The sequence below is a fragment of the Silurus aristotelis genome, assembly GCF_946808225.1.
Source record: "Silurus aristotelis genome assembly, chromosome: 19".
In the NCBI taxonomy this organism is placed as follows: domain Eukaryota; kingdom Metazoa; phylum Chordata; class Actinopteri; order Siluriformes; family Siluridae; genus Silurus; species Silurus aristotelis.
Genome location: NC_139592.1, coordinates 14,435,229 through 14,448,947, shown reverse-complemented (window position 1 = coordinate 14,448,947; position 13,719 = coordinate 14,435,229). Strand labels below are relative to the sequence as shown.

The 13,719-nt window shown below is 37.3% G+C and overlaps 1 protein-coding gene across 6 annotated transcripts; it reads right to left on the bottom strand.

Moving 5' to 3' along the window:
- Positions 1–1,736: 1,736 nt before the first annotated feature.
- On the bottom strand, positions 1,737–12,574 carry uba3 (ubiquitin-like modifier activating enzyme 3). 6 transcript variants are annotated; one of them, XM_083521240.1, is made up of 18 exons: positions 12,459–12,574; positions 12,306–12,344; positions 8,810–8,951; positions 8,635–8,715; positions 8,384–8,466; positions 8,203–8,283; positions 8,040–8,083; positions 7,874–7,938; positions 7,420–7,575; positions 6,499–6,601; positions 6,275–6,388; positions 6,128–6,181; positions 4,213–4,249; positions 4,033–4,114; positions 3,824–3,924; positions 3,663–3,726; positions 3,525–3,579; positions 1,737–2,288 (listed from the first exon to the last, which is right to left on the bottom strand). In XM_083521240.1, the coding sequence occupies exons 1-18, from the start codon at positions 12,476–12,478 to the stop codon at positions 2,200–2,202; spliced, it is 1,410 nt and encodes a 469-aa protein (XP_083377366.1). In that variant the 5' UTR covers positions 12,479–12,574; the 3' UTR covers positions 1,737–2,199. The 6 variants fall into 6 exon arrangements, with proteins under 6 accessions (XP_083377366.1, XP_083377368.1, XP_083377370.1 ...); XM_083521242.1 differs by having other exon boundaries at positions 8,810–8,933; XM_083521244.1 differs by having other exon boundaries at positions 8,810–8,927; positions 12,268–12,344; positions 12,459–12,538.
- Positions 12,575–13,719: the final 1,145 nt, after the last annotated feature.

Genomic DNA, 13,719 nt, shown 5'->3' with positions numbered 1-13,719 from the left:
TGGCCACTCTACCATACAAGCCTGATTGGAGTGCTGCAGAGATGGTTGTTATTCTGGAAGGTTCTCCTCTCTCCACAGAAACGCTCAAGCTCTTTCAGTGGCCAATCGGTTTCTTGGTCATCTCCCTAACTAAGGCCTTTCTCCCCTAAGCGCTCAGTTTGGCTGGCTCTAGAAGTCATCCTGGTGGTTCCAAATTTTTCATTTATGGATGATGAAGGCCACTGTGCTCATTTGGATTTTCAATGCTGCAGAAATTTTTATGGAACCTTCCCCAGATGTGTGCCTTGATACAGTCCTGTCTCGGAGGTCCACAGACAATTAGTTGGACTTCATGGCTTGGTTGTGCTCTGACATGCACTGTTAACTGTGGGACCGTATATAGAAATGTGTGTCCCTTTCCAAATCATGTCCAATCAAATTAATTTACCACAGGTTAACTCCAATCAAGTTGTAGAAACAGGATGCACCTACGCTAATTTTGAGTGTCATAGCAAAGGCTGTGAAGTCTTATGTGATTTTCATTTTTTTTATTTTTAATACATTTGCAAAGATTTCAAACACACTTCTTTCACATAGTCATTATTTGATATTGTTTGTAGTATTTAAAGGAAAACAATTACTTTAATACATTTAAAAAAAAGGTTGTAATAACAAAATGTGGAAAAAGTGAAGTGCTGTGAAAACTTGCACTGTATCACAAGGAAATTTTAACATGTCCTTGTAATGAGGAAAATGAATGAATGAATTATGCATTTACACATTTCTTATTATGCATTGCAACATTACGTGGAAATATTTAATTACATATAAACACAAAATATCCATTTTCATTTTCACATTATACCAAAAATTATAATGTGTGGTATGAATATGCATTGTATATTTGTCTTTGCTTGCTTCACAAGTACAGACAATCCATTACAGTAGATCATCTCTCTTACCCACACATCATCTCTGAAACTAAATAATCTTGTTCATTCGACCAATCAGAGGTCTTAAACATTGGCTCAATAAGTGTTGGTCATGGGATTTTATAAGCCTCTACACACTTATCTAGTTTCTGAACAGAGAGGAAATCCTTTATGTTTATGACATCATGGAGCACATTCAGCAGTCATTGTTTCTTTCCCCCAATTCTGTTGAAAATGGAGCAGTTTATTTAAAGCTCCGTAGTACTGAACTGTGTCTTCCTCAAGCATCCAGCTACATTTATTGACAGAATAAAAGATTACCCTCATAAGAGAGGTTTTTAGGATTTTTTCATTTTTTTTCCAATAGTTCCCTGGTGGTCTAGTGGTTAGGATGCGGCGCTCTCACCGCTGCCGCCCGGGTTGGATCCCTGGTCAGGGAACCAACCCCAGCCATTAGGGTTGCACAAGCCTTAGTTTATCCGGCCCAAGACCGGATAAATGGGGAGGGTTGCGTTAGGAAGGGCATCCAGCCTAAAAACGTGCCAAATCAAACATGCAGATGGTCCGCTGTGGCGACCCCTAATAGGAGAAGTAATCTGTAACAGTATTCTCACATATTGTCCAGATGTAATAGAAAACTGTTAAGCTGGAAAAAAATTTTTATAATAAGATTTAGAAATGGTGACGCATTAGAAGTGGCAAAACTGGTCATTTGTGACCTGTGACTTTAGCACCTATGTTTAATATAGTTTCATACATATCCTTGAGCTATACATATCACAAACTTTTAAGGGTGTGATATGCAGTTATTTAAATGAGAACACCTTTTTCAAAACCCCCTGCAAACGCTTCCTTTTATTACAGAGCATTTTACTGACAAGCATACAAGTGACCAGCATTATATACAGTTAAGCAGATAAACAAAAAAGAATCTTGTTTTAATAAACATTTTTAACCACCTTTAGATGCTCAATATAGACCTTCATACCCAGTGTCGAATGCTGTATGTGCTAGTAATCTCTCCATCACCCTCACATGGCTTTTGAGATTGGTTTAGAAATGAATATTCAAATGAGTTTTTTTAAGGTGATAAATGAAAACATATGTTGCATTCATACACTGCAGAGCGCCTTACTTACACAATGAAACAGTCTTAAATATTATTCAGTTTAACTAATAGGATCCAAAACAACTTTTCTGCAAATCAGAGGCAGTCATGTAGATGACACCCTTGGTGCAGTATCCTATTACTAAGGAGCTACTTTATAGTGTCCAGCATGAGTTGGGTTCAGGATGTGAAGTTAAGCTTGAAGAGGACTGTTTGAGGAGTGGTGACATCAGCCACTGCAAGCTCCTGTCCATCAGCCAATCCCAGCTCTGCATCAATCCAAACACACACAAAAAAATAAAAATAAAATTCTCAGGTTTTAGTGATCTTCGGGTTTAACAAGAATATAAAGCTCAATCAAAATGTTGAAATGTAAAATTCTGTTTATGTGATATATAGCAATTACAAGCACCCTCAGTACAGAAGGGAAAAAAACAAGTATACCGTATTTTCTGCACTATAAGCCGCTACTTTTTTCCCACGCTTTGAACCCCACGGCTTAAACAACGAAGCGGCAAATTTATGGATTTTTCTGGGGTTTTCAAGCTTCAAGCCAAAAAAAACAGAGCCCCATAACATTAGACTAATGAAATTGCGAAACAAGTTAGGTGAACCAATGAAACTCTTTATATTAAATCAGATGCGCTCCCACTGAATCGGGCCGCACCACATTATAAATATGGATGATGTTCCTCTGATGTTTAACCTGCCGCTAACTCGCACTGTCTACAGGAAATGCGAATCATTCGTCACGCTGAAAACAACCGGGCATGAAAAACACACTTCATCTGTGTTCTGAGCTGCACGGCATCGGGAGAAAAGCTTCACCGATGGTGATTTTTAAACGCACGACGATGCCAAAAGATAAATTCCCGAGAGAAATTGTTGTGAAAGGAAGAAGGAAGACAGTGAACAATGACTTTCTTGGTAGGCTACTGTTTAGATACAAGCCGTGTAACAGACACTGTCTTTCGTTAAAGCCGGTGTAAAGTTCATTAGTTTAATGTAGGAACCTGTGGCTTATATACAGGTGCGGCGTATTTATGTTCAAAATAAAAATCTTTGTAAAGTTCAGTGGGTGCGGCTTATATATGAGTGCGTTTAATAGTCCGGAAATTACGGTAATTAAATATCTGACACTGAAAATGACCGTTAACTAATCAGCAACTAAGCCATAATTATTGCTATGTCTGCATTTAGTACTTTTTGCAGCCTTCCATTAATTCTTCTGCTATAATGGTTGAATCCACATTCTTCAATAAAGACTCTCTCCCAAAACAAACTTGGGAAACATTTTTTTGGGAAAAAAAAAACATGCTTGTTACATTTTGGTGATATGAATTTTAAGGATATAAGATATAAAATTTTATTTTTATTTTTTATTTGCTTGAAATAAAAGTTTGATTACTCTCTTTTTACAATAGATAACTAGTCACATTTTTCATAAGCAATTTTTTACCTAACCCATTTTTTCCAATAATTCTGGAGCCAACGCAATATCTCACCTTTTAAAGTTTTGCAGAGATTGGGCCTTGTTCTTTCTTCAATTGAAGCTACAGTCTACGTAAGGACACAAAACACACACACCTTAATGATCTATTAAGATCATTTTAAACATCACACAACATTTCACAAAGTCTTACCTGTAAATAAAGAGTTCTGTTTCTGCCCTCGAGTGTTGCAGTTATAGCTGGAGATTTCATTTGTCTGAAAATATTAAAACAAGCCTTTAATTAATATTCTCCCATACATCGATGAAAACAGCAGATATGGTGAAAACGGACACTATTCTGCAGGTACTCACAAGGAGGCGTTCTCTGTCAGATACTCCAGCACTTCCTGTAGTTTAGCATACGGCGGGAATTGTAGCTTCTGTGGAACTTGACTACATGCTGAGCAATCCTCCTGTTAGATGGACACGAGCCAATGAGAGCAAAATATAACACGTTTTTTTCCAAGCAGCAGCTCAAGGTTACCTCTAGGATCATTTGTGCATGAAAACAAGAAGCTTACCTTTCGCTCTGCCTCAAAGGTGTAGGTGTACAAGCCACACGCATCATTAAATACTAGATAATTATTCAAAGGAACATAAGCACTAAAAAACAAAAACAAAATATTAATTTGTTTCATACAAAAAATTTATCTCAAAATCCTCTGAATGTTGTGATTCACATATATGTAAATGTGTACTACCTTGTAGCAATCTTAAAAATTTCTGTAGTGCAAATAGCTGCAAAAGAAGAAAGAACAAAACAGATTGGGTTCAGACATTTGGCTCTACTTTGTTTTAGACCTTCAGCATGAGTTGTATATTTCCAATAGCTTTAGCACTCTGGCCCTGGGCGTTCACATAATGTGTGAGAATTGCCCTCCAGTGACAAAGCCCATATGAATCCCCTATCTGGACAACTGAGCACTGTCTGGACAGTGTCAACAGAAAGTGACAAACACTGACAGGGGTACTTCTCACACATGAAAGCTCTAGGATCGAAAGTCAATTACAATAAGATCCATTTGACACTTGGCAGACTATCAAGGCCATATAAGAATTTTTCATAAAAAATAAATAAATAAATAAATAAAAAGCTGTCTCGATTGGAAAGGTGGTCAGAAATGTAAGACAGGTTACTCAAAAGCTGACTAAATCCACTAGCCATATATTAATTGTCTCCTTCTGGCATGGATATTGAGAGAAGTAGGCCTTTGCATCTTTTGAAGGGGTTTATTTGGAACAACTACAGCTGTTGGTAAAAAGAGAGAGAAGCCATTGATCACTGTGGTTCATGGACAGGCAGAGACAGAGGCTTTGGGCCAGGATGCACTGGCAAATAATCCATGAGCTTCGGGCAAATCTTAAGCTAAATGCCTCTTCACGGCTGTCAGTCTTACAGATAATCCTTCAGTCTGCGTTCTGGTCAGACAAACCACAGTTCCACCTGCTGCTCACATTTTTAATGGCTCCTCATCGTCTACACCAGATTTCACATACTGAATGCTGTTTCATAGCAACCACTGTGCTTTGTGTTGTTCACTTAAACAAATACATTATTAAGACTAAAATATCATCAGCCCCAATATAGACAAAGTGCTAAATAAGTAGCCTCAATAGAAAACAGTTATATTCAGTCCACTAATTAGATATACCAATATTAGTATAAGAGCAGGACTATATTTCACTGTTTGCATCACTCCGCTTGTCTGTGTTCACTGACTAAAATTACAATTCTAGCAATAGTTCGCAACGCTCTATCCAGCTGCCACTTCCCTGGGAACTATTTTAGTTGTCGGAGCAAAACAGTCTATCACAGCTACACGGATTACAGCACTCTTGCTCCTGTGATATTGCTTGATTTTTTTTTTTTTTTTTTTTTTAATAGTGCTTTTAACATTTTAAAGCCTTTACATCAGTATCGACCATTTATGTGATTCAGTTCTTCGAAAGCAAGCAAAATGTAGAGTGAGTCACATTAGTAGCTTAGTGTTTGTTCTATTTCTGACTATCGCCTGGTGATGTGCAGCATCATGACATATTACAAATCCTCATGACAACGATGACATGGCCACAAATAGTCCTAATGGAAATCACCACAGTGGCAGAAATAAAGTCCAACATGAGGTTATATAAGTAACCACTATTGCCATCTAGGAGCGTGTCAAGATTACCGGGTTGGGTTACAGACATGTGGCAACTACAATCCTACTAGCTCTCAAAACTGATGATATGGGGAAACTGAACTATTGCAAAACTACTTTGATGTTCTTCCACGTTCAGACAGTAGCCTTCCAAATGTTTCCCAAATCAAACACACATTTATAAAAGGAAAAATATATACTGCAATCATTGTTTTGTCATCATTTCTTAGGCTTCAATTTGACTCACTCTCGTATCATCTGTAATAAATCATTTAGGCAAAATAAAAAACAAACTAGTCAACAAAAAGTGCTGTTTACTTTGGGGTGACGGTACACTACCAGCACCTTAGAGATGTGTTTAATATACTAATATGCTCTAAACTATGTATAAATAGCTGCAAAGTATGTTTGTTTATAAAAAAAAAAAAAAAAAAAAAAAAAAAAAAAGGGTGTGCACTCCATAGTCTGGACATACCAGCGATGACTGCATTGGTAGATGCAACAGCAGGGATAATTCGTTTAACCACTCCTGAAAAACCACAGAGAGAAACCTTTTTATCATAACATTTATGTAATTATTATTAAAAATATACTAGCTCTACCCACTTTCTCACACAGTTACCTTGTGTGAGTCTATAAGTGACTCCAGTGATACTGAACTCAGCTGCTCTCTCCAGAGACTTCTGAAACACCCACTGAATGTGTTCAGGATTATCACCATCCAGACCTACACTGTCTGCAAAAGAATTGGGAGATCACTATATATCGCTATGCTTTTACTCTTTTTTTTTTTACTCTTTTACCTGGAATACAAAGGATTGAGGACAATAATGCAAAATGTACTACCTCCAAATGGTTTCTCTTTGGGCCACTGCAGTATTCTCACATACTCGATGCAGTGTTCAGGCAGCCGTGGCATTGATGCAATAGTGCACATTGGGAAATTAATCTGGAAGCACAAAACAGGACCAAAGACACTCTTAATCTCAAAATACTGAATCATATAACCAGACAATTCATACAAGCAAAACCTATTCGTACTTTAATCAATATGCAGTCAATCAATACAGGATTACTGGCTATTATAATTTCTTCTCATATTGTAATATACATATAATAAAAAAAAAAAATGTAAAAAACGAATTGCTTCCTTTAACTTGATCATTTTTGCAAACGTTCATAGCAACACTAGAACCAAGACCAGTAGACTGAGAGCTAAATAGTTTTCTTAAAGATTTTCATTGAGAGTAAAACTCATATTTTAGTCAGTTATGCCAGGTAGTCTAGATCCTACCAGCAAAGTATCCCCACATTCACTAAGTTTGACTGTTGGTTTGATGTTCTTATTGTGGAATGTTGACGTTAAAGAAGCTTTATGCCTTATGCCCGATTCCGAAAGAATTCCATTTAACACTATTTTACAGCACAAAATACCTGGAGGTCAAGGTGTTTTCTTTTTGCAAAGGCAGGAAAAGTCTTTATTCTCCCATTGGGTTATCAATTAGTATCATTAGTAGTTTGCAAAGTCAATTTGAGAAATTTTGACAGGCCAGCCACTTTTGGAATGAATAACCACCGTTTATATTTTCTCCATGCAGAGTCCCATAGAAATAATTTGAATTGATCCTTTTAAACCGTACTTTAAGTTGCAGATTGATGCTTGTCTTGTGAATAATTTCGTTTGAGGATCTGAAACAAGTCTATGCGACCAATATACTGAAAAGCTGAAAAGAAGAAGAAGGGAGGGGGAGAAAACAGGAAATTCACCTGCGGAGGATACAGCTCCAGTGTGCATTCTAAACAGGCGGTCATTCCAGGCAAAATGACCCTCAGGTTCCCTTTAAATCCTTCTGTACCTCCGTCTATTAGTGGGATTATGGAGTTCTGATCTAAAACCCCATCTTCATAGACTAGCAATGACAACTGAGGGAAGAGTGCACGCACACACACACACACACACACACACACACACACACACACACACACACACACACACACAGTGTCTAGCTGGATCAAAATACACACATTTCCTTACACTATTGCACTTTTTTTTTACTACAATAAATGATCTAGCTCTCATCAGAATTACAAATATGGACTATCATTCTTTATGCACTATTATTTAATCCAGCACAACTAATAAGCTAAAAGTAACAGTGACTCTGAAATTGGAACAATGTGAATATGTAAACAATAGGAATGATGAAGGAACTTTTCTCACCAGCATTCCATTCATCCAGCGGCGAGCAATAATAGAGTCCAGCCCGCACACAATTATGTGGAATTCTGCAGCAAAGCCCCAAATAAAGCAGACAGAGAATTTTTTTTTCATAAGAATATATAACTGCTTTATTCTAAGAAAGTCTTTATTTGGATATGGCACTTACGTCTGTAAAAAGATTCATCAAAATCTTGAATTTTCTTGAAATGACTGAATTACGGCAGTTAAGAAGGCAAAATACAGAATATTACATTTATCATTATATACATTAAATATATATTCTGTTTCAACAGAACACACGAGGAGCTTGTTTATGTGGTGAAGGATACGGTACAACCTGACATCCTGGTACTCGACTGTTGATGAATTCAGCTGCCACATCAGCTTTCGGACGCCCGACATCCTTAGACCTTTAAAACACAAAAAGCTCATTATTAAACATTCTTACCAACAACACTGATCTGCACTAGAGTGTAAAAAGTAAAGTATCTGAATAAACTGCATTCTTGCCTGAAGAGGAACTGTCTGTTCAGATTCGACACATCAATAGTGTCCATATCTACAACATGGATTTTACGGAATCCTGACAGTGCCTAAAATAGAACGGGGGAAAATAAATAATCACAAGGACCCACATATGAATGATGAGCACTGTATTCAGTGTAGTCCCTGGATAGAAAAAGTAAGTGGTTGAGCCTTACATAAACAAATGGTCCATTTCATTTGATTGCTCAACAAATCTAACTGTTTATGAACATTACCAGGTTTTTTAGTAGCTCACAGCCAAGACCTCCTGCTCCAATCACCAGAATTTTGCATGTATCCAATAAAAACAGGAGCGTCTGTATTTAAAAACACAAACAATAAACAATGACGCTATCGGCAAAAGATTGAACCACGTGTAATTCGCTTTGTCAAAGTCTATTAGTTATTCACCTCCTCGTTTGGTTCAAAATCAGGATGCGTGAAAGGTCCCGACCTCTCCAGAAACTTCTGCACATGGCTCCATCTCCCATCCCAATCACTGCTGCTGCTGCTGCTGCTGCTGCTGCTGCTGCTGCTAACATCCAGTGCCATTCTGCAGAGCAAAAAACCTATTGCTTTATTTCAAATAATTTTCATATCCAGAGAAAATAATATATATATTTTAAACAAATCATCTTTCCTACACTGAAAATCAACACTGGCCTGACCAGATTCAGTATAACCAAGCTAAAAAATACAAACACACAACAATCGCTTTTGTCTATTCATGGATTCCAAAAAAAAATGACATAGCAGCATGTTTAACTTGTGTGGGATTTGGCAACCTAACCTTTAACTAATATGCATGTGTGCCTTGGCGATGGACAAGCAGCCTAGCCAGTGTATATTCAATGAAACTATCTTGCATGACAAAATAATTAATAATGACTGAATGGATCTAAAAATGAATGAAAGTGCATTCTTAGGTTTCAGCACAGGTTTATATATATATATATATATATATACACACATACATACATACATACACACACACACACACACACACACACACACACACACACACACACACACATATACACAGTGCCTTGCGAAAGTATTCGGCCCCCTTGAACTTTGTGACCTTTCGCCACATTTCAGGCTTCAAACAAAGATATGTAACTGTAATTTTTTGTGACGAATCAACAACAAGTGGGACACAATCATGAAGTGAACCGAAATTTATTGAATATTTCAAACTTTTTTAACAAATAAAAAACTGAAAAATTGGGTGTGCAAAATTATTCAGCCCCCTTTACTTTCAGTGCAGCAAACTCATCCAGAAGTTCAGTGAGGATCTCTGAATGATCCAATGTTGACCTAAATGACTAATGATGATAAATAGAATCCACCTGTGTGTAATCAAGTCTCCGTATAAATGCACCTGCACTGTGATAGTCTCAGAGGTCCGTTTAAAGCGCAGAGAGCATCATGAAGAACAAGGAACACACCAGGCAGGTCTGAGATACTGTTGTGGAGAGGTTTAAAGCCGGATTTGGATACAAAAAGATTTCCCAAGCTTTAAACATCCCAAGGAGCACTGTGCAAGCGATAATATTGAAATGGAAGGAGTATCAGACCACTGCAAATCTACCAAGACCTGGCCGTCCATCTAAACTTTCAGCTTATACAAGGAGAAGACTAATCAGAGAAGCAGCCAAGAGGCCCATGATCACTCTGGATGAACTGCAGAGATCTACAGCTGAGGTGGGAGACTCTGTCCATAGGACAACAATCAGTCGTATACTGCACAAATCTGGCCTTTATGGAAGAGTGCCAAGAAGAAAGCCATTTCTTAAAAGATATCCATAAAAAGTGTCGTTTAAAGTTTGCCACAAGCCACCTGGGAGACACACCAAACATGTGGAAGAAGGTGCTCTGGTCAGATGAAACCAAAATCTAACTTTTTGGCAACAATGCAAAATGTATGTTTGGCATAAAAGCAACACAGCTCATCACCCTGAACACACCATCCCCACTGTCAAACATGGTGGTGGCAGTATCATGGTTTGGGCCTGCTTTTCTTCAGCAGGGACAGGGAAGATGGTTAAAATTGATGGGAAGATGGATGGAGCCAAATACAGGACCATCTGGAAGAAAACCTGATGGAGTCTGCAAAAGACCTGAGACTGGGACAGAGATTTGTCTTCCAACAAGACAAGGATCCAAAACATAAAGCAAAATCTACAATGGAATGGTCCACAAATAAACATATCCAGGTGTTAGAATGGCCAAGTCAAAGTCCAGACCTGAATCCAAACGAGAATCTGTGGAAACTGAAAACTGCTGTTCACAAATGCTCTCCATCCAACCTCACTGAGCTCGAGCTGTTTTGCAAGGAGGAATGGGCAAAAATTTCAGTCTCTCGATGTGCAAAACTTATAGACATATACCCCAAGCGACTTACAGCTGTAATCGCAGCAAAAGGTGGCGCTACAAAGTATTAACTTAAGGGGGCTGAATAATTTTGCACGCCCAATTTTTCAGTTTTTTATTTGTTAAAAAAGTTTGAAATATCCAATAAATTTCGTTCCACTTCATGATTGTTTCCCACTTGTTGTTGATTCTTGTTGTTGAAGCCTGAAATGTGGCAAAAGGTCGCAAAGTTCAAGGGGGCCGAATACTTTCACAAGGCACTGTATGTATGTGTATGTGTGTATGTGTATATATATATATATATAAAATTGATATAAATAAATTAGTTGAGCTTAAGCTTTTAGACTATGTAGGTTTGTCCAAAAGCCTTGCCATGGGTTTAGGAGTTGCATACTTTCTTTAAAAAATAAATAAATAAATAAATAAATAAATAAAAGGAAACAAACTTTTTTTTTTCTCCTTTATTAATAGAAAAGAAAAAAAATCAATAAAGTAAAAAATACAATCCTCTTAACTGAACTTAAAGAAATCGAACTTTTCTATATTTAATTTAATTTAATAAAAAAGAAATAGAGTCGTCTTCAAAGTTGAATTATTAATTGGATTGCATTTTTTACTCCATTTTCAAGGTATTCATTTTAAATAGTACGGCTGCTTAAAGTATCCCATAGCAACTCTTTCAGCCAAACCTGTATATAGTCCAACTCCGGAAGAACCGTGTGACACTATGGCTTAAAGAGTACTCAAGAATTTAAGAAGCCTGTTATGTATTTTGATGTGACCTGATTCATTCTTCATCTGTTTCCCTTAATTTATATGTATGTACTGTAGGTTTTATTACAGCATTTTTCCCTACACTTAATGCCAAGAGTGAATAATTGGGAATAGGGTCACATTTTGTTTTTACATCCAGACCTGAAGAACAATTCTAACCTGCACTTTACATCCAGATTGAATTTGGGGCAACAGATCTCACCTGGGTATTACATCCTGGATTGAATGTGCAGGAACAGATTGCATTTGTTGTTGCCTGTCTGGCTTATTAAAGAAAGAATATCTCTACGTACACTGTATATACTTTCTTTTAAGCTCATGGAATCCTTCCAAATCCCAGCACAGAATGACAACAAAAACAAAAACCACACATGCAAAAGTCGAAACGGATTTGATAGAACATGATAGCTAACATTGGCCACAGTGCATGATGTGAAAATTCATCACCGCTTCACAGAGCATTGACTCTCTGAGTATTTCTCTCTGATCCGTCTAAAGGCCTAGTTTGGTGTTGACAGCTCGGGAGCTAACGCTAGCCATTAGCCGGCTGACGTCTTCAAATAAAAGCACGACCCCGAAACGAAACACTTCACAATTCACCCTTGGGGGGGTTTGCGACACTACGTTTCCAAACTAGAATGGGGAAATTTGCGCTCTCTGAAAACACCGAACTCGTCTGGAAAATACGGATGAATTTTCACACTCCCTATGCTGTGCAATACTCAAACCTGCAGCCAGCGCTTAGCATTTCATCACTAACTTCTCAGGCTGCTCCTCTATTCTTTGTCTTTTCTTCGCCCTAAAAGTGAAAGAATAAAAAGAGGATTCAGGCACGTCCCTGCTACACCGGCTACGTTTCAAAATAGCAACAATATCGCTTCCAAATACACTTCGTTCATTCAACGCTACTTACGGCTCTTCCCCATCCGCCATACTTTAGGGTTTCACGGATCTATGCCTTCCCACAATGCTTTGCTACGGGGGCGAATTTTGAACGTTGAATACAAAAGAATGGAGTAGATAATATCTGAAAAATAGATAGTTATATTCGATAGTATGTGTTTAAACAATAAGTAAGAGAGTGTATTAGAGTTAAATGATAATAATTATTATAATTGATTACTGATTTTTGTCTAACAATAGTGGATATACTGTAAATCAGGGGCGTAGACATTATTTTAAAAGTGGGGGGACGAAATGTGTAGTTTTACCTGTTTGTTTTTGTTTTTTTCAGTTAACCCTTGTGTAATTGACAGGTTTTATTTTTAATCATAATTTTTTTTTTTTTTTTTTGCTTTATATGCTTTATGAGTATATATGATTATAAAACAGGAAGAAAGAAAGAAATGCAACAGCTTGTCACTGGGACAGTGCCCTTAATAGCACATCTTTGTACCTTATTTACCCCAAAAATGTCTAGTTGTACATTAAGGTACACATTGGTACTCTAAGGTAGTAATGTGTACCTTTTTAAATATAAAGTACAAAGATGTCCCTATAATGGTACTAAGAGTATATTGTTTACATATTTAAAATTGTATTTTGTGTATGCACAGTACATGGCACACAGTAATGGATACCTGCACATTCAAATAATACTTCATTTTGTTCTATTCTACAGTCCATGTTTCAGGAATAAAACAAGTAATTCAAAACAAACCTTTGAAAGAAAATATGTATTGAACTCAACTGACAAACATGTCAAGACCCTATATCAATTATCAGGGGCGTAGCCATCATTTCAAAAGTGGGGGGGACGAAATGTCTCCCTTAGATGTTATGAGGAAATAACCTTGAGAGGAACCAGACTCAAAAGGGGAACCCATCCTCATTTGGGTGACATCAAGAGTGTGATTATAATCTTTCAACAATACAGAACACTGGAGAGTGAGAACTAACATGAGCACTGGAGTGTAAGATTATAATTAATTTTACAGTCATTTGTGGTTATAAAACTAAGAGCTATTGAGCAACTCATAAAATGGCTCAACATTTTCGATCATCACAGATTCAACACCAGCTTCTTCATGCCAGAGCCTTTAAACACTCAAGGAGGTCCAATCAAGGAGGCGATAAGCCGAGGCAGAGGGAAAACTTGTTTTTTACTCTCACTCCTGTACACTACGTATTCCTAAACTTTTAATTTTTTACTTTTTCTTCTTTGCTTATCTTAA